Genomic DNA, 21,448 nt, shown 5'->3' on the forward strand with positions numbered 1-21,448 from the left:
TGAAATATTGCTTGTTAGATTATTTTTTTAAATCTCTTTGGCTTGCTTCCCTTCTACCAATTCTGGTATGCTCAGGCAACAACTAACTGAAGAGGAACTCTATCGGATCGAAGAGGCCTGTGACATGGCTCTGGAGCTCAACCAGTCCAAGCACCGTATCTATGAGTATGTGGAGTCACGCATGTCCTTTATTGCTCCCAACCTTTCAGTTCTTGTTGGAGCTTCTACTGCAGCCAAGATCATGGGTGAGGCACCTGATAATATTTCTCCAGTCTTTGTGCTCTATCCAACTTTTGATGTGTGGTTTTTAGTGTGTAAAGCCTGATACTATAAAACGTGCCCAGTTCACTGTGGCAAATTAAGAAAACAAGTTACTTACCTGTAACTTTGGTTCTCCTGTATTGGTAACTTTCATAGATTCCCATGCATGTATCATTCCCCGTTGTCCGAATGGGAGTCCCCGGTATACATAAAATAGCAATATAGACCATTACCAAAACAGAAACTAGGCCTAGGCCCATTCTCATTTTACAATCTATCCACCTCCTTTTTGTAAAAAAAGACCAAATAAAGTGAACAACCAAGATTAGACAACTGCAATAAGGATTTTAGTGTGTAGGAAGTGATGGCGCTCAGGAGATTTGTGTAAAGTGTGTATGGATCGGTATGGTGCTATACAGGAAGGGGAAACCCCTGTGAGCTTTATGAGAATCCTGGGGATCAGACGAATGGAGGGAAAAGCGTAAACAAATGCGCCTGACCAGGCCATCGAAAGCGCATTCCCCAATGATCCCCGATGGTGAAGCCTGCTTGCGTAAAATCGGCATTTCTTGTTCTTCGGCGTGGCAAAGAGGTCTATAGAAGGCCTGCCCCGTAGGCGAAAAACCTCTTCCAGAATGGACTGGTCCAGTTCCCATTCGTGGCTGACCGATTTCAGTCTGCTCAGCGTGTCTGCTGTCTTGTTGAGAGGCCTGAAAGGTGCTCCCCTTTGTGGGTTACCCCCTGCTGGATCCCCCATTCCCAAATTGTCTGGGCCTCTTTTGACAAAAGACGAGGTCTGGTGTCGCCTTCCTTGTTTAAATAATGCATAGCCGTTGTGTTGTCTGTCCGTATTAGAACTGCAGACTGCTGTATTCGCTGAAGAAACTCCTGCAAGGCTAGGCGAATCGCTCTGAGCTCCAGCAGATTGATATGTAGAAGACTATGTTGGGGCAGCCAACGGCCGCTTACATGAAGGTCTTGCAAGACTGCTCCCCTGCCCTCTAGCGAGGCGTCTGTTGTAATTATCTGAGGAGCATGAGTGATCCTGAAGGAGAGACCCTGAGAAATGTTTTCCTCGTTCGTCCACCATGATGCGGCGTCTCATGGACACGGTAACGAAGACCTTGTCTTCGAAAGATCCGTCGACTTGGCGCCACTGCAAGTCCAACTCCTCCTGGAGAGGACTCATCCGCAACCTGCAGTGAGGAATCGGAGGAATGCAGGAGGAAATGGACCCTAGGAGGGACTTGTAGAGGCGAACTGAAAGTGACTGTCTTTTTAACAGCAGACGGGCCATCGCCATCGACTTTTCTTGCCTCTCCAGGGTGGGAAAAGCTTTGTCGATGGACGTGTCCATAATGGCTCCCAGAAACCTGGCTGTTCTGTATGGACAAAGGGTTGACTTTTCCGTATTGAGTCAGCCCAAGATTGTTGAAAAGGCGTGTGCATGTTCTGCTGCCTGCTTGGTAGAAGCCTTCGGCAACCAGTCGTCCAGGTAAGGGAAGACCTGGAGCTGTTGCTTTCGTAGAAAAGCTGCCACCGGAGCTAATACCTTCGTAAAGATCCGCGGAGCAGATCGGAGTCCAAAAGGTAGCCCTGACGCCAGGAGTAAGAGTGGAACGGAGTCGCCGGGATCGGTGTACTCCGTGGTGTATACACCTCCGCCTCCTCCACCTCTGCCACCACCGCCTCCGCCACCGACGCCTCCTCCTCCATCACCACCAGGTATCCGACTCCACCGCAGGGGACGCCAAGGCCGCGACACCCACGGTCGCCGGGCCCGGCTAGACCGGCGGACAGGCCAAAACCAAGGAGGTCGCGCTCCCGCTCCTTCAGGAGGAGAAGGTCGCGGAGTCGTGGACGGTCGTCGTCGTCATCGGGACGACGCCATAGGAGGCACAGGTCAGGTCGCGCACAAGGTCCTCGGCCAGGGATTTCTCACCGACGCTGTCGGACTCACCGGGGACTAGGGTGTCTCCGGTGGATGATCTGGTCTCCTTCCAGGAGGTGCTGCTGAGGGGGGCAGCCAAGTTAGGCATCACAGTGACGGTACCGACACCCACGACGTCCGTGATATTCGAGACTCTACACAAAAAGCACCTGTCTCGCCCCCTGCTACCTCTAGTGCCGGGACTGGTGGAGCCCGCGTTGGAGTTGTTCCTCACCCCCGTGGTGACGAAATCCGCTCCCTCACGGCTCATGAAAAAGTATCGGGCCCCTTTTTACGGATGGACCCGAAGCCGGACTCTGTCATCGTGACGGCAGCGAGGAAGCGGCATGCGACTGCACCTTTATCGACGGTCCCGCCCGACCAGGAAAGCCGCTGGCTGGATTCGGCAGGCAGGCAGGAAGGTGTGTGGGACCGCGTCTACCACCATGAAGGCGGCAAGTGCGGGGGCGCTGTTGGGACGTTACGACCGGGCCCTGTGGGAGTCCCTCCAACAGTATGCGGATCTGCTGCCCCGGGACAGGAAGGAGGACTTCCTGGAAACGGTGCGAGAGGGCATGCTGGTTTCGAACCAGGTCATCAGTGCGGCAGCGATGTCTCCTTGTTGGCGGCGCACTCCTACGGTCATGGCGTCCATCAAAGGCGTCACTCTTGGCTGCGCCTGACGTCGCTCAAACCAGAGGCTCAGCACAGAGTAGCCAATCTGCCCTTCTCGGGGGAAACCCTGTTTGGAAAACATGCGGATGATGAAATGGCCCGCATGTAGGCGGAGACCCTGACGGCTGTCGGTTTTGGAGAAGGGCGAGAAGAACAAGCGCCCGTTCCACAGGCGATTCGGGTCTAAGAGCAGAGGGCGTGGGCAGGGTTCGGGAAAGCAGCAGCAGCACCAACAGCAGCAGTTCCGGAAGCCCTTCCAGAAACGCCAGAGGGGTAGAGGAGGCCAGCAGGCTACTACCACTACCAAGGGCCCGGCCGGGTCTCGGCCCTGAGCGACTACTTCCCCCCTCAACCGTTACCTACTCCAGTGGGGGGGAAGCGTTCAATTTTTTCCGGCAGAGTGGAGAAAAATTACTCCGGACAAGTGGGTGCTGAATATTGTTCGCAATGGATACAGTCTTCGGTTTATCAGCCCGCCTCCAGCGATTCCGCCGGTAAGCTCTCAATTTCAGCTGCGAGAGCTCCAGGCGGAGGCAGACATCTTGTTGAGAAAAAAGGCGGTAGAAGAGGTACCTCTGTCTCAAAGGGGAAGAGGTCTGTACTCTCGGTTCTTCCTCGTTCGCAAGAAGGACAAGAACGAGTTCAGGCCCATTCTGGATTTGCGACAGGCAAACAAATGCATTCGCAGAGAGAAGTTTTGCATGCTATTGTTGCATCAGATTTACCCTCCGCTGCAACGGGGAGACTGGCTCTGTGCCCTAGATCTACAGGATGCGTACTTCCATGTGCCCATCGCACGGAAGCACAGGAAGTTCCTGCGATTCCAAGTCGGCGCCAATCACTATCAATACACAGTACTGCCATTCGGGCTAAAGTCTGCGCCCAGGACCTTCTCGAAGTGCATGGCGGTGGTGGCGGCACACCTGCGGAGGAACAAGGTGTTTGTCTACCCGTATCTGGACGATTGGCTGATCAAGGCCTCATCCTTCTCGGAACAGAAGAACACTTCCGGTGGACGTGTGTTCTTTTGCGCAAATTGGGGTTACACGTCAACATGTCCAAATCGGTTCCGACTCCAGTCCAGTGCATTCAGTACCTGGGAGCCTTCATCGATACGCGGTCAGCAAGCGTGTCTCCTTCGGAGGAGAGACGGTTATCACTCCTTCGGAAGGCCCAGGAACTCAGGATTGCTCCATCGACGACAGTGAGGAAGGTGTCTTCACTGCTGGGATCGATTGCCTCATGTATCTTCCTCACGCCTCACGCACGGCTGCACATGAGACCACTGCAGGAGTGCTTGGAGGATCAGTGGGATCAGAGGACAGGTTCTTGGGACGACAAGATACGGCTGTCTCTACATGCTCTTCAGTCTCTGAAGTGGTGGTGCTCGGCGGAGAACCTCCTCAGGGGGGTTCCCTTCCACAAGGACATTCCCACGTACAGTGTCGTGACGGATGCGTCTCTCCAAGGCTGGGGAGCGCATTCCGGGGAATTGCAGATTCAGGGAAAGTGGTCCCAGTTGGAATCGACATGTCACATCAATTTCCTGGAACTAAGAGCTGTCTTCCTGGCGCTGAAGGCATTCCTTCCGTCCTTCCAGACCAACTCGCTGCTGGTACAGACGGACAATACAACCACGATGTATTACCTCAACAAGCAGGAGGGGTCGAGATCGCGCACTCTGTCGCAGGAGGCGCAGGCGATCTGGCACTGGCTTCTGGCCCGAGGACTGACTATTACGGCCACGCATCTGCCAGGGGTACAGAATACTCAGGCGGACGCACTGAGCAGACTGATTCAGGAAAACCACGAATGGGTCATAAACAACGAAGTACTAGGAGAAGTCTTCGCAAGGTGGGGGACTCCAGACGTAGATCTGTTCGCCACCGCCGAAAACAGCAAATGCCGAGACTTCGCATCCAGGTACTACCAGCGGGGGACGCTGGGGAATGCGCTATGGATCGATTGGTCGAACAGCTTTCTGTACGCTTTTCCACCCATTCCCCTGATTCCGGCAGTGCTCATCAAGCTGTCCCAGTCCAGGGCGCGGATGATCCTGATCGCCCCGGAATGGCCCAGACAGTGGTGGTTCACGGACCTACTTCACCGGTCTCTCCTTCCTCACATACGGTTGCCGTGCAGGCCGGACCTTCTCACGAAGTTCGGGGGGCGGATGGTGCACCCCAACCTCTCGTCTTTGAGTTTGGCGGCATGGCTCCTGAAATAGTGCAATATGGCCATCTGACTCTACCAGAAGATTGTATGGACATACTGAAGGAGTCTAAACGGCCTTCCACTAGGACGTCCTGTGACTATAAGTGGAAGAGGTTCTGTATCTGGTGTAAGTCCAAGAACTTTGATCCTACGACATGTAAGGAAGATGTCATCCTTCCATATCTTTTACATTTGGCGCAGTCTGGCCTTCATTTCCATTCCATTAAGGTTCATCTGGCTGCTTTGACTGCTTACAGGAAATGCCCTTCACAGACTTCCTTCTTTCAGATTCCTGTGGTCAAGGATTTTTTGGAAGGCTTGAAGAAAGTGTTTCCTCCTGTCAGACTTCCCTCGCCTTCCTGGGACTTGAATGTGGTGCTGTCCAGACTGATGAAGGAGCCTTTTGAACCCATTCACAGGGCTTCATTGCAGCATCTATCCTGGAAGGCGGCGTTCCTAGTGGCCATTACATTGGCCCGCAGGGTGAGTGAACTTCAGGCATTATGTTGTCAAGAACCTTATACTGTATTTCACGCTGCTAAGGTTGTGATGCGTACTCACCCTAAATTTCTTCCTAAGGTTATCTCTGATTTTCATGTCAACCAGACCATAACTTTACCTACGTTCTTTCAGAATCCCTCTTCGCCAGCGGAAAGGTCTCTCCATTCCCTGGATGTTCGGAGGGTGTTGAAATTTTATCTGGATAAGACAAAGGATATTCGTAGGTCAGACCAATTGTTTGTGAATTATGGATCAGTCAGGACCGGTCTCGCGACCTCTAAGCAGTCCATTTCTCGGTGGATTGTGTCCTGCATACAATTGTGTTATCAAAAGGCTAATAAGACCTTAGGGGGTAAACCTAAGGCTCATTCCACCAGGGGCAAAGCTGCCACGACGGCTTTGCTGCGTAATGTTCCGATTGCGGAAATCTGCAAGGCGGCCACTTGGAAGTCGGTCCATACCCTTGCTGCGCATTACTGTCTGGACACGGATGCCAGGGCAGATGCTCAGGTTGGGCAGGCTTCGCTGCGAAATTTGTTCGCACAGTAGTGTTATTGTCTTGTGTATTCTCCACCGCCGTTGTTGTGTGGGGATGGGCTTGCCATTCTATTCACTAGATTATGACTATACTACAGAAGGAGTAGTTTCTTTTCTGTAACTCCAGTTCTGTAGTAGGGGTATCTCTGTGATAGTCATAAGCGCCCGCCCTCCTCCCCGGTGGAGAGATGAATATTCATGTAAGGAATGCTACAGGTCTGGCGTGCTACGCCTTCAAAAAGAACTGAAAGTAAAAGGGACCTGCTGTGCATTCTGGGATACTGGGAAAGTTCTGGAAAGTTTTCTTAAAGGCACAGTATCCTGTTCTGAGCCACATAATGGCAGCCTATGGGGCTTGTCTGTCCATTCCTTCCTCTCTATCATTCCAGAGGCTTTTGCTGGGAGAGGCAGGGTGTTTTCCCTTGTGGAGAAAAGCTGGACAGGCAGTGCTGTTTGTGGATGTTGGTGGAATTCTAGTTGAAGTACTGGACAGTGTAGCCTGTGGGTATAGGCTGCATTATCTGTCTTTAAATTAAATTCTCTCTTAAAGGTGGATGCAGGTCTGCATGATTTGACACCTTAAGAGATTATTTTTTATTGCTCCGGGGTCCCCGCACATGGGCGGGACTATTCACTAGATTAGGACTATCACAGAGATACCCCTACTACAGAACTGGAGTTACAGAAAAGAAACTACTCCTTCTGCCTCCCACTGATGTTACTGGAGGAGAAAGGTCAGTAGTAAGAGCCAGCAAGCCACTATTGACGCTTCGAAGAGTCCCTCCCCTGGTTCCTTGTCTTCCTCTGTTAGTCGATCTAGAGAAAGAAGAAGATTGATTTTGCTGCTGGTTATAATTCGGCCGGTAAGATTGCAAGGTTGATCCGTATGAGGAATACCATTGCTGTTGGTATCCTCCTCTGTATGTAGCATTACCTTTACCTCTGGCTCCACGGAAGGGGACCTTGTGGTACTGCTGAGTCCCTAAGGATTTTACGGTTTCCGTGTCTTTCTTAATGTCCTGGAGCGCATTATCAATATGTTTTCCAAAGAGCGCCTCCCCATCAAAGGGAAGATCCAAGATCTTGTTTTGGACCTCAGGACGGAACCAGGTAGCCCACTGCCAGCCTTGACGACGAAGGACAGAAGCGCCCGCCAGGGAGCGGAATGCAGTCGTTGCAATATCCGTTGTACAGTCAATCACTTCAGCAGATGTTATCTCTCCTTCTTGAAGAATCTCCTTCGCTGGTGCAGGAGAAGCCAGATCAGGAACGACAGTCATCCCACTCTGGGTCTGGATCTGGTAGTGTGGCATTGCCCTGGTCCTCATCAGAGGTGTCCTCCTGAACGAGAGGCACGATAGGTGGTGCATCCTGAGCCACAAGCATTGGCTGAGGCGGTGGCAATTGAGGAGTAGCAGGCTGAGCCGGAGGAGCAGCAGTAACTGGCACCACAACTGGAACTAGAGGTTGTGTTGCAAATCTCCTATAGTCCAAAAGCATAGTTTGCATGTCCGCTAGTAAGGTGGAAGTCCTAGAGACCATCTCCTGCTGGTAGTCCTCTTGATAATCTGAGGAAGGATCATATTGCTGTTCCTCCATGTATTCCTCCTCAGAGTCTGTGTCCTGACACTTGACGTGTAATTGAGAAAGGCTATTCGCATAGGCAAAAGGTCCATCATCCTTTTCAGATCCTTCTTCAAGGAGAAGTGCAGGAGGTAGAGGAGTCACACTCCTGGGGGAAGTCATCTCCGGTGTAATTTTGCGCTTTCTGACAAATGGTGATTTTTTCCATCGTCGACAGGACCGTCGACTATGAGAGCATCGTCGACAAAGAAATGGACGTCGTCGACGCAGCTTCGTCACCCTTGTCGACAACCATCGACGACACAGCCACCACCTAAGTCGTCGACGTGGAATTCTGAAGCGTGAGCGCCGGAGATGATATCAGTCGACGAGCCCGTCGACGGAGCCAGAGATGGAGAAGACTCAGACTGTACCTTTTTAGATGATTACGTCAACGAAGTCGTTGACAGCGTCGTCGACTAGTGAACCTTCACAGATTTTACCTCAGAAGAAAGTGAGGAGAGGTTTTTGAAAGTTTTTGGAGCCGCTGGAGGAACAGAGCTGGATTTCCTCTCCGATATTACTCCTTTTGACAGTCCTTCCCTCTCCTTTACACCTCGGTGAGGAGATTCGCCAGGACTACGCCCTTCAGACCTGTGAGAGGTGTTTTTTAAAGCCTTACCAGGACGTTCTTCAGAAGGTGAAGGAGAAGCTTTACCCCTTTTAACAGACCTTCTGGAAGATGTAGCAGAGAATGCCTTATCACTGTCACTGGAGACTGGTTTCTTCCTTGACTTTAGCTTCTGGAGCCAGGTCAAAAGACGCCTCGCAGTGTCCTTGTAGAAAAATTGCCGCATATTTTACAGTCTGCTGCCTTATGGTCTGGGTACAGACAGTAAATGCAGTCCTTGTGCTGGTCTTCCACATATAACCTCGTCTTAGCACAAGTTGCACAAGCTTTAAGAGGGCTTTCTTCTCCTTTATCAGACCTCTTGAAGTAGGTTTTGAAGAAAAACAGGTGAAAAAGCTGTAGAATGAAAGTTTACAGGAAAAAACCGAGCAGAGGTCAGTGGAGACTCCCTTGCACAACATGTGGTAGAAAATCTGAGGTTCTGAGCTTCTCTCAGGAGGGTTCTAAGGGGTGAGGCTAATCCGATTGGTTGTTCATTATATTTTGTTTCTTTTACAAAAAGAGATACATAGGTTGCAAAACGAGAATGGGCCTAGGCCTAGTTTCGGTAATGGTTTCTATTGCTATTTTATGTATACCGGGGACTCCCATTCCGACGACAGGCAGTGATACAAGCATGGGAATCTATGAAAGTTCCAATACTGGAGTAATGTTACTTGTTTTTCTGGTTTAGGGGTAACCGAAGTAGACTTGCAGTAGGGGCTGGTTTTGGTAGATGGAAGTGGGGTGGGTGGGCTGGGGACTGGTTGAGATCTCACTTTTGGTGAATGTGCCACACTAATATAATGGAGGGGAGCAGCGGTGGAATACAGATTTATTATGGTTTCAGTGGGTTTCTAGTTGGATATGCGGTGTCTGGTTGCAAGCCGGGATGAACAGAGGGAAGGAGACCTGGGAACAAGCAGTTGTTTCTGATAGATAATTGTGAATCGTGTTTTGCATTGTGGATATTTTTATCTTAATTTTCTGATCTGCTTTGATTTTGCGGTCATGCTGGATTTGTCAAGCCAACTCCTATAACTACACAATCTGTTTGGACATATTAGAACAAATGTCTCCTACTAAATTACATAAGAACTTCGTTTTGAAACACTTTTTAATTTCAAAGTTTTTACTTCGCTAAATGTTTTCTCATGATTGCAGATATATGGGATGCAATTGTGATAAATGCACATCCATTCTTTTCAAAGTCTGTTTTAAGCCTTCTTGACGTGGACTGTTGGCTTTGGTTTCTTAAGAGTTGGCACTTTTATTGCGATTTGTTCCATGCTGTGGATCTCCTCTTATTTTCATAAGCACACCTTGCTTAAAAATTTTTAATGATTTTGTATATTTATGTATTTTAATTACATTTTTTCAATAACCTAACCACCATTTTATAACCTAGCTTTCACATTTCCGAAAAGGCAGATATAAAATCTTTCCTCCAGCCCGAATGTTAATTTTAGCTAGATGAATATTTGAAGCTGAACTGATCTGTCTGGGTGGGTCTAATTTTCTATTGTTAAATAGAACTCTTGAGTTTCTCCATCTACCCTGAATTGCTGTGGAAATTTTAAGACACAACTGTGGAACTTTTTATGTTTGTAGTATGTGTGGCTGTAGATACACATGCTCTGCATACTCCTGCCTTCTAGTGTTGGGCCCGGACTTTGCAAGTTATTTGTCTTTGAAGAAGTCTTTCTAGTCATGAGGTCTTGGGTCTGAACACAATACTCCATACTTACTCTTTCCCGTTGGGCGAACAGTCTATCATTAGAGTAGTGAACATGTGCCTTTACATCCAGAGGAGGTGTCCCTGAGACGAAAAGCCACTTGCAGTGTCAGAACCCCAAACTAGATGGCATGAGTATGCAGGTCATGTGAAACTACAGCACTACATGCAATGAACAGATGCTTACAGCATTAGCAACCTATCCCTTTTTAGGTCGAGCCTAGCAGCAGTGGGCATGCGCTGCTCGCTCTGCGAGACTGCTGTTGTAGAGTATGGGAGTGAAGCCGCGCCCATTCTCCTCCCATTTTTTTAATTGGTTTGTCATTGTCTTTCGTAAATGCTGCCTTCGGATTCATTAATAGGCTTGTTAGTCCCTCCTTAGTATGACCTTGTCTGCATTTGTAACCTCCCATGGCTACTGTCCCTTTTACTTTGGTTGTTAAACAGTACCGGTTATTTGGTCTGTAAGTACTATTAACTTTATTGAGGCCGGACATGCGCTGCTTCAGCTAAAACTGCTTGTGTTTTTTTAAGCAGCACAGCCGCCCCCGTAACAAGGGCGCCTGCTTTCAATCACTTTAACCCAGCATTATCTCATGTCTGTTTCAAGCCCCCAAGCAAAATGGATTTAGAAACTATTCGCGAATTAAGTCATGTGAATTCCAGGTAGCGCATAATCGTGTACTAATGGGCTGAAGCTGACAATAGCACATCTGTGTTACATGTCATCTGTAGTAAAGCCACCTGACGGGTTGCTTTCAAAAGCCTGTTTTATTAACCCCACCACCACCAATACCACCACCGCCAATAATACCACTAATACCACCAACAATACTGCCACCACCAATACCACCACCTCAGCGCCTCTCACTAGTAATAACAGGGGCACTGTACGAGGCCAGAGCTGCAGCCGAGACCATCCCTCCCTCCATGCCTGCCATAAAGCACAACCCGCCCTACACCAGGAGGTGAAGCCAGAGCCCTACTACAGCTGGAGTGTTTATTAGGCCAAAGATAGCAATGACATTACGCAATGCCACACTTCACATTCAAATCATGGAGAGGGCAGGAAATAACCCCCCTTCCCGCTCTTCCTCCTGAGCCATGACAGTGTAATCACAGAGCGAAAGGTGTTGGAGCGATTTGTTAGTGTTTATGGCTCGAATCATATGTAACTCTCACTTCACACTTTGTCTGTGTAATTTACAACACTTACACATCTTTTCCACTGCACAATTTATCACTTCTTTGAAGACATCCCATGCCGGTCTCTTACTCTTATATTTACAATCTAACAAGCAGTTGAGAAGGCCCTTTATTGCAGTGCAATAGGTCTTCCATTTGCGAGAGTTTAAAGCTATTAGTATTGTAAATGACAATGCCTTTTATTTATGTTTTAAAAACCCAAATCATAAATTAAAGGCTTTGTCATTTACAAGGCCAATAGTTCAAAATTGAATGCGAGACCTATTGCGTTGCAAATGCTTGTTCATGCTGGAGGCATTGCCAAAGGCTTCTCAAATTGTTGGACCTCTCTATTAACCTGAGCTACTTGTCTCTTCTTTCACAGGGATTGCTGGGGGCCTCACCATCCTCTCCAAGATGCCGGCCTGCAACGTCATGCTCTTGGGAGCCCAGCGTAAGAACTTGTCTGGTTTCTCCAGCACCTCGGTGCTGCCGCACACAGGTTACATCTACAGCAGTGATATTGTCCAGTCACTACCTCCGGTAAAGATGATTTCCTCACTGTGATCCAGCTATGGCACAATTATTGTTCCGGGAGCATACCACCCTCCTCCGGTTTCTGATCGTTTTTTTTCTTCACTGTCTTTTATGCGGAGTGCCACTTTGCTCAGCACGTCCAGTATTTATTCTTAATGTTAAACAAGAAAAATATTGACACTGTGGAATCAGATTATTTTTTTTATGTTAACTACCTTTAGAGCCAGAGAAGTTCCACCAATTCATCACTTAGGTACACCACTGGTGTGTAGTACATCACCCAAACACATTTGTTAACGATTTGTTAACTGATACTTAAACTATATTGCCCTCGGAAGCTGTTGTGAGGGAGATGCATTACATTAAGAAATAAATGTACTCAACTTTGCCCCAGTATCGTTTTTATTTTTTTTTGCATCCTTCCTCTTCATTTGCCCATGATTTCACAAATTTTTCACTTGGATTAGTTTTATGCAGTTAAAATGTAGTCTAGACACCCAAAGGTACTGGAGACTGGGATGGGGCAAAGATTCTTTCTTGTAGGAGGAGGGAATTTGCACAGCATTTTCGTGACGTATGGGGCACTAATTGTTTTGTCCTCCTTCTTATTTTTCGTCTTTTTTGTTTTGTTAATTATTATTATAGAGGGGAGTTCTTTGAAAAACTGCAGGGTCGGGGGCTGGAGTGATTGCCCTAGAGCTGTGGGCCTTCTGCCCTGCAGATGAGGGTTTGAGTGCATATCTCTTGCTATTGTGCAATGTCTGCATTCCAGGGTTTAATAATAATTATAATAAGACCGACATTTGTAGGGCGCGAACAGCTACCTCCGTAGAGGCGTCCCGGCGTCTAATTCATTGTGTACTGTGAGTTATTTGCCAGTAGCTGCGGTTGCCTTCTCATAGCTTAGTGCTCACCTATGAGGCCAGCCCAATCATTATTATCCACTTGTCACGTGAGGATCAAAGTTATTTTGCTTTGCTGCCTCTCCTCCCCTAGGCTCAAGTGCACCACTCCCTTAGCATTCCAAAAACCTGGTTGACATTCGGTTGCCTTTGCACCAAAAAATTAAGTAATACTCTGGACGCAAATACATCCCGTTCAAGCTGTAACCAATCATGCATTTACATTTTTGTGGGCCTCACCTCCTTCTCTCGCAATTCTGTTGTAGGACCTACGCAAAAAGGCAGCCCGTCAAGTTGCTGCTAAGTGCACAATAGCAGCACGTGTGGACAGCTTCCATGAGAGCACTGCTGGGAAGGTACGTTTAATGCCAATCAAAGCAGACACTGCTTAAGATTAACTTGCTCTGTCTGCTTCCAGTATAGATGTGTCCTTGTCCTGCAGTTCTACATTTGCATTCACACATACATTGGAAATAAAACATTTAAATGTCGAGGCGAAAAATGGCTTAAACAGCATTGTCTAGTCTATGGAAGCACATGGTTCTGGGTGTACTGTACCATCCAGGATCAAAGCACGTATGTGGCGCGAGTAGTGTTGCTATTCGGTGACCTTCGAACAGGTTTTTTATATTTGATGCTTATCATACAATTTGGTGTGCAAGATCTGGAGAAAATGTACATCAGGAAACCTGTTCTGAAGACCCTTTTTCCACAGACAAGTTTTCCCAAATATTTGTAAACTGAATGGCATTGCTGGGATGTCATATTTTTTTGTTGAAAGACATTCCTTCATGGCTAGGAATATTCCAGCTTGCCTTTTCCCCACTAATAAATATATTCCTCATGTTTTCTTTTACAAAAGTCCCCCACTAATGCCCTTCTATTGGCCTTCTTACATCTCCCTGTTACTTTTCGTTTTCTTTTTATAGGTGGAAGGAGGTACATAACCCCACCCCAAAACACCTCCCTAGTATTGTTCCTGACTTCACTCTTCTTTCTAACAGTTTTTTACCCTTTCATCTTTTATTCATATGCCCCTACCTATATTCTATCACTTCCACTTGATACCCTAGTACCATTGCAGATACCTTAATGCTACTAATCTATTTAAACCCTAGTAGCTCAACTACCTACCTTTACTGTAGTTATTCAATGCACACCTATGCCTTAGTCCGTCGTCTTACCCGCTCTCCTCTTAATTTGTCTATTACTTCTGCTCCTGTTTATGCTTGCCTGCTTTCCATAGCGTTTTTTTATTTTGTTTCTTCACCTCCCATTTTCTGTTTCTCAGCCCCAGCTTATTTTTTCTGGTACCTTTTTTGTTGTTGAATAGGCTCTCAAATCTTTTGAGGGGCATTATTGTCCTCCTTTTGAGAATTGGATAAAATGCAGGTTTGTTTTTTTGGTTTTTTTTTTTGGGGCAAGCTGTGTACATTTTATATTTTTCTCAAAAATAGATAGAGCTGAGTATGCTCATGATATGTGGTAGATGGTTCATTCGCTTTCTACAGAAACCCTCTGGAGACCTACATGTCCGAGGCCTAAATCTTGTCCAAGTAGAGTCAGCCTTCCGAAGATCACTATCACTGGTGCAGTTGAGTTTGCATTGTAATAGCACTGTAATTTACAGCACCTGACAGCTTGTGGCAATAAACTTGTTACGAACACTACATTACTTATTAATACTTCATGCCTAAATCTCATAGAAGAGATAGACAGTCTCTGCAGTCCTGAGAAGCATTATCTAAAATATTGTTTATATTGGTTCATGCTTACTCTGGATCGCCTCCAATCTCACACTCTAAGGCAACTGCTAGTTTCACAAGAAGCAGAAAAATCCTCAGTGAGCCTCCTTAAGTGTTATGTATTTAAAAAAATTTCTAACCCACGGGGCCACAGACTAAACTTTATATAGGGGCTGAGAATTCCTTGATTCCTGTTATGCTGGTCTTATGGCTTCTCTTTCATTCCTCTGATTAGGTTGGCTATGAACTCAAGGAAGAGGTTGAAAGGAAGTTTGACAAGTGGCAGGAGCCCCCACCTGTGAAGCAGGTGAAGCCACTTCCGGCACCACTGGATGGCCAGAGAAAGAAACGAGGCGGGCGCAGGTGAGTCTCTGCAGGCCTGTGTCTGCCAGGCCTAAACTAACCTAGTGTAGGTGCTAGTACATCAGCCCTATGCACTGCCATTCCCATATCTCGACTATGTCAGCATTTGCTGTGAGGTAAGTGAACCTGTTTGAACGTTTAAATGAGTGGGTTGGTAATAGATGACCAGTTTACCAGGCAGTTTACTTTTAAAGTGGCATTGGCCCTGTAACAAAGCGGTCTACTGTAATCCAAACAAAAGAAAACAGTTTTTACTCTTGATAACTATCGCCACTCCAGTTCCTCATGAATGAAGAGGAGAGACTGACGTCTGCGATTATGGGGCACATAGGAGTATAGGTTGTGGGCAGTAAAATCCATAAAGCCTTTAATATTCACCATTGTTGGTGTACCTAGTGCTGCTTATCCCGAGACATGTACTTCAGTATATTAGTCCCTCTTCAGTAGAGAGTAACAAGTGAACTTTGGGGGTGCTGGCATTGCTCCTCAGTCTTCTCAGGTTTCTGTAGCACTCGCAGAGCGCAGGAGCGTCTCAGAGCTCATCAGCTTTACAAGGAGCCAATCACAACCAGGGATAGGAAGCACACTGCCTGGCATAGTAGCACACACTTCTGCTAGATGCGTCGCTGAAAACAAGACGTTGAACTGAAGGGAATGTTATCATGCACTACATTTACCACAATGCATATGGTACTCAATCGACTTAGTGTTCGATGGGTGTCTGTAAAGCTTTCTAAGGTGGTACAACTCGCTAAATTCACATGTTCACCATTGTGGAAAGTCTCATACACCAGATTGGACTCTGGACCCTCGAATTTGTTAGTATTGCATCGCACTATTTATGGCAGAATGGGAGATGTACCATGATTTGAACATCCCCTGAAACTGCTTAAAAACGAGATTTAGGAAGGTGGGAGAGTTGGTATCTAGAGAGGCAGAGATCATGGTAGGATATTTGCATTATGGGGTTCCTTTTCATATTTGTTATTGCTATACCCCTCCACCAATCTCGGGCACTGGTGAGGATAGTGCTAAGAATCCTTTAATAGGAGCAGAAAAGCGGGCTGTTTGAGTTATTTTCTGAAAAGACTGGATAGTGGTTATGTGAGCAGTGCAGGTTATGGCAGCTTAGACTTTGCAACATTTGTCTCGTTTGGAGAATCAAAAGCTAGGACAGACGAGCCGGGCATTGTTTCAGGACCGGAGCATGACTGCACGTGTTTCACTAGACCGGTTGTGGATAAGCCTGCAGAATGCTTGAAGGGTGGGCAGGTTATCTCCGAATTTGCCAGGTCGTTAACAGGTAACTATTGTGGATATCTCCTAGCTACGCCCACAGCTCAAGCATCTGAAGTTGAAATGTATATTCTTTGCTGTGGAGGGTGAAAGATAGATGCCCATCTTGATGTTAGTTCCATTCGTGAATACTCCTTTTGTGATCCTCTGTATTAGCAATTTTCGGCTTTCTTTCTTCCCATATCCTGTCATTACTTTGCCAGATACCGTAAGATGAAGGAGCGTCTGGGCCTGACTGAAATACGAAAACAGGCGAATCGGATGAGCTTTGGCGAGGTGTGTACCTGGTTTCAACATTCTCCTTCTGAAAAACTAAATGTAGTCCTTGGTGTGCTAGTGGTGCACTATTAGTCTGATAGTTGGCTTCTGATGGAGCATTAGATTGTGCGTTCTTTAAAATATAAATATATATCCAACCAGCTTCATGTTACTCTTTGCACATTATGAATTTGGCTTCTCCGCTACATTGTCGGGTGGTTGATTGAGGGGTTCCAGACAGCTGTGCCAAGAGTCGTTGCAGTCTCATGCAGTGCCTGTTTTGTGTTGAGTATTGCTCATACTGCAGTGGCTGCATTTGTTCATTGGGAAACCTAAGTGTTGGTGATATGAAGGAAAAGGTTTTCACTATACAAATGTACCAAAAATAGCTGTCATGATTTTTTTTCTACCAAGCAGTGAAGTGCTTAATTTCATATTAGACTGCAAAATCGTAATTCAGACTTTCTAAGAATATGAATACAGAGAATGAATGAATAGAGATCAGAAGATCATACCAAATCCTAATGTCTTGGTTTTGGTAACCAATGTGCTTCTTGTGTGGTCAAATATTCTCACTATTACAATACTTGTCCACATCTGGAGCAGACCATAGGAGTGTTGGGATCAGTCTTTCAATTCAGATATTCCTACCCTTGCCTCAATATAACGTAACCACAAAATGTTTGCATTAAGTATACATTTAAAAAGTACTGATAGAGGTAAATGCTTAGGCAAGTTGGTCCAAGATTAGTTTTTCTTTGTGGAGCAGAGAAATTGCTTTCCTGTTGAAATTTGATACCTTTTCATTCATGAATTTAGAGAGACACAAGTCATTTTTCCATGAGTGCTTTCTAAATCTTTATGGCTTGTGGTTTTTTTTCTCTCTTACATTAGATTGAAGAAGATGCCTACCAGGAGGACTTGGGATTCAGCCTTGGGCACTTGGGGAAGTCTGGAAGTGGACGGATCAGACAAGCTCAGGTCAATGAAGCTACAAAGGCTAGGATCTCCAAAACCCTGCAGGTAAAGACTTGAGAGGCATGTGCCGGTTGGTTGGGGTTCGAGACTGGCCTGTTGCACCTCACTTGACGGAAAAATGGCTATTGAAAAGCAATGCGACTGGTGCCTTGACAATAAATGGCAGTTCTTTCTGCAGATTTCAATTTATTAGAAACTCAATAGAAGAGAGCTTTATACAGATTAAACAAAGTCAAATGAAATGTGCCGGAATAGGCAATAGAGCATGAGTGAAGGGGAAGGAATGGATTGCATGTTTTTTCTTATGGTTGCCTGGGCCTTTCTTTCATGGTCCCATATTCATTGGTAAACCAGAAGGGCACTTTTATAGTATGTGTGGGCTCAAATATAAGTAATGCAAAAATAGTGGGTGTTTTCAATTTACTGCGGGAAGGGGATAACAGAATATCACTCCACACCTACCATGGTTGTAACTATGAACTTGCTTCGGCTTGCTGTATAAGCAATGACGGCGCAGGGACTCTGAATTACTATGGCACCTGTGCCACATCCATGTGAAGAAGAAAGTGTGTAGCACTGTGTATGGAAATCCTACTGCTGTAGAAGGTGAACAAGTGAGATTTAGTGGGTAAAACAGCTGCAAAGGGAATTGTCAGAGGATCTAGGTTGAGATTGAACCCTTAAGTGGCATCCTCCTGTTGGAGGCCAGCAATTGTACTTTGAAAAAAGGACAGTGAAGATTTGCAACAGACTAAGCTGAACAAAATAAAACACAGGAGATTATACAGAGGTTGGGCAAGCCATGTGGCAGTGAAACCTATTAAAGAAGATTATCAAAGCATGAAACAAACATGCTAGAATTAAGGAATTATATCTGCAAGCTATAGCTAACTTACCTGCTTCAAAACATGAACAACATTCTTGAATAGGATCAATATCTGTCTCTAATCTACTACTTCGTCGACACAGCAAGGAGGCCCCATCTAGTTACTGAAGAAGTAATATGTTTATTTTGTCCCACAACTTTTTTTAAATTTCCCCTTTTGTTTTTTCTTTCCACGCAGCGCACATTGCAGAAGCAGAGCATGGTGTATGGTGGCAAGTCAACGGTCCGGGATCGGTCTTCTGGAACTGCGTCCAGTGTAGCTTTTACTCCTCTACAGGTAAGCCCTTGATTCATTCCATACTACATCCAGGTAGCTGTTTTGTAATCGAAGTACAATGTTCGAGGCATATGAGCTGCAGATTGTACACTTTTGCATAGATCGCCATCTGGTGTTGGGCCCGGATGTTTGCAGTTTGTTTTCCTTCTTGGACAGTCTTTGGAAGTCACGAGTTCGGTGACTCCTCCTTCGGTCCGTACTGCGCATGGGCTTCGGCTCCATCCTCAGATAGTTTTTTTTCCGCCATCGGGCTCGGATGTGATACTTCGTGCTCCGGCTTCGAACCTTTCCAGTTCGACCTTCGACGGAAAATCCTCGTCCATCGAGATTCTTAAGACAAAAAATCATCTTCTTCATCTCTCTCGGCGGCACTTTTCGATTCCAGACATCGGCACCGGCCTACGGGCCTCCCTCGACTCCGGTCTCGGCCGATGGAAAGGACTCCCTTCAAAAAGAGCCCAAAATGTGGGTCTAAATTTCCCCACACCGACCTCCATCAGGTGTGTAACCTCTGCCTCTCTCCCGGAAACGAGGCTCGAGACTGCCCTCATCGACTTTGGCTCCACCCGACATCTTCGGAGACGACACCGGAGCTTCGGGGCAGCAGCACACCGAGCAGGAGGATGAACTCGTCAGCGCTTCCGAGGCCGACGACTCTGACCTGGAGGAGATAACACCGGCGCAGAGGGTCGTGAGTACTCTACCCCCTCCCACTCCCGCCACACCGAAAGAGACTCAGATTACACCTTCGCCTCCGGGCCTAGGGAAAACAAAACATACAGCTTCTATCACCCCACCTTCGGGCCCGGTGTCGAAGCATCATAAGTCTCCCGGCGGCTCGGGCTCGAGCCAGCCTACTCCTGGTGCCAAAAAACACCGTTCGGCACCGATGAAAACCACACCCAGTTCGGCTCCGAAGTCATCGGGCTCGAAACCTGCACTCTTGGTGCTGATAAAGCATAAGCCCCTCGGCACCGACGCTCCGGCGCCGAAGCCTGCCTCGGCACCGAAGAAATCGGAGACCCCGAAAAAACATGGCATGGAGAAACCATCGAAGTCCTCGGCTCCGAAAACATCGGCACCGACAGACGATTCGGTGCCAGAAGAACTATTTACGCCTGATCCTTATCAAAAAACTTTAACAAAGGATCCAAAGACTGGTCATTTAACTTTGTCTTCCAAAAAATGACATTTACACAAGCCAGATCCTCCTCCACCGCCAAAACGGAAGGACTCTGCCACATCCCCCTTCAGAGTACCCTCCCCACCACCTCCTCCACCTCCCAATCTCCACCACCTTTGCCTCACCGCTCTCCAACCCCTGATTATGGAGATCCAGATTATGATCCGGCAGACGCCCCAATAGACCCCACACCTCCAGGGACACAAGACCCATGGGAGGATTACCACAACCCCGATGTACCAGATGTGCCTCAGGATGACATTTATCCATCAAGGCCATCTCCTCCAGAGGACTACCTGGGGTTCCACCACTTAATACAGCGGGCGGCACACTACCATGGGGTAGAATTACATAGCGAGCCAGTTGAGGACGATTTCCTACTGGACACTTTTGGCATACAAGATAAGGCCACAGCAATATTGCCCATGCTAAAAGGGGTAACCAAACATGCTGCAGAGGTGTTCAAGGACCCAGTCAGAGCTAGGGTACTGAACCCCAGGATAGAGAAAATATAAAGCAGCCCCCACAGATCCTGCATATATTAAAGGACCTGCTCCCTTGGACTCATTGGTGGTATCCACAGCTAGGAAGCGGTCTAACTCTCAATCCTCAGGGGAGGCTCCGCCACCAGATAAGGAGTCAAAGCTCTTAGATGCGTCTGGTAAACGCACTGCCTCGCAAGCCGCAAATATGTGGCGCATTGCCAACACACAAGCTCTGCTTGCACGTTATGATAGAGCACATTACGATGAACTGGAGGCTATCATGCAACACCTCCCAGACAAACAAACACAGGGCTCATGAGCTAATACAGGAGGGAAAGCTCATCACCAACACCTCAATTAAATGTGCCCTCGACGCAGCAGACACAGCTTCGAGAGCTATAAACACCAGTGTTTTGCTTCGTCGTCATGCCTGGCTCAGAATCTCAGGGTTTAAGCCAGAAGTCCAGGCATCTATATTAAATCACCCCTTTGACCAACAACACCAATTTGGTCCAAAGGTGAACGAAGCATTGGAGAAAATGAAAAAGGACACGGATACAGCAAAGTCTATGGGGGCATTACAATCCCATACCCCTAGACGTTCATTTCGTCGCTCCTCCTTTCGGGGCACAGGCAGAGGTTACTCTGCCGATAGCGCCTCTACTTCCTACAAGTCCCCTCCTCAGAATACCTTCTCAAAGGGCTATCCGAGAGGTGGATATAGGGGAAACCATAATAAAGGCAGGGGCAAAAACCAACAACACCCGTTCTGCCACACCACCCGCACAATGACTTTCCCCCGCTTCCCCCAGACCATTCCACTCCAGTCGGGGGCAGACTACGGCATTTTCTTCACACCTGGGAGACCATAACATCAGACAAATGGGTGACACAAATTGTTCAGTCAGGCTACTGTCTCGAACTAACATCTACCCCACCCAATATTCCACCCAGGCACCGTACAATGTCACAAGAACACACCACACTGCTCAAACAGGAGTTAATCTCCCTCCTGCAAAAACAAGCTATAGAGCAGGTCCCCATCAATCGGCAAAATCTAGGGGTCTACTCTCTGTATTTTCTAATACCAAAGAGAGACGAGACCCTACGGCCTATTCTAGACCTCCGGCCTCTAAATGCATACATGCATTCGGACCATTTCCATATGGTCACCCTCCAACAAGTTCTCCCACTCCTCTGTCAGGGAGATTTTCTCACTACACTGGACTTGAAAGACGCATACTTTCATATTCCAATACACCCTTCT

At 47.2% G+C, this 21,448-nt stretch overlaps 1 protein-coding gene across 3 annotated transcripts in view; it reads left to right on the forward strand.

Annotated features, from left to right (window-relative positions):
* Window positions 1–21,448, forward strand: part of PRPF31 (pre-mRNA processing factor 31) — a 173,418-nt gene that overhangs the window by 100,433 nt on the left and 51,537 nt on the right. For all 3 annotated transcript variants that reach the window (XM_085616415.1, XM_085616417.1, XM_085616416.1), the window contains 7 exons: window positions 76–245; window positions 11,657–11,814; window positions 12,977–13,066; window positions 14,691–14,818; window positions 16,318–16,390; window positions 17,267–17,395; window positions 18,415–18,513. In XM_085616415.1, coding sequence (XP_085472541.1) covers window positions 76–245; window positions 11,657–11,814; window positions 12,977–13,066; window positions 14,691–14,818; window positions 16,318–16,390; window positions 17,267–17,395; window positions 18,415–18,513 — 847 coding nt within the window. The remainder of the gene's footprint in view (window positions 1–75; window positions 246–11,656; window positions 11,815–12,976; window positions 13,067–14,690; window positions 14,819–16,317; window positions 16,391–17,266; window positions 17,396–18,414; window positions 18,514–21,448) is intronic.

The sequence above is a fragment of the Triturus cristatus genome, chromosome 7 (genome assembly GCF_964204655.1).
Source record: "Triturus cristatus chromosome 7, aTriCri1.1, whole genome shotgun sequence".
Lineage (NCBI taxonomy): Eukaryota > Metazoa > Chordata > Amphibia > Caudata > Salamandridae > Triturus > Triturus cristatus.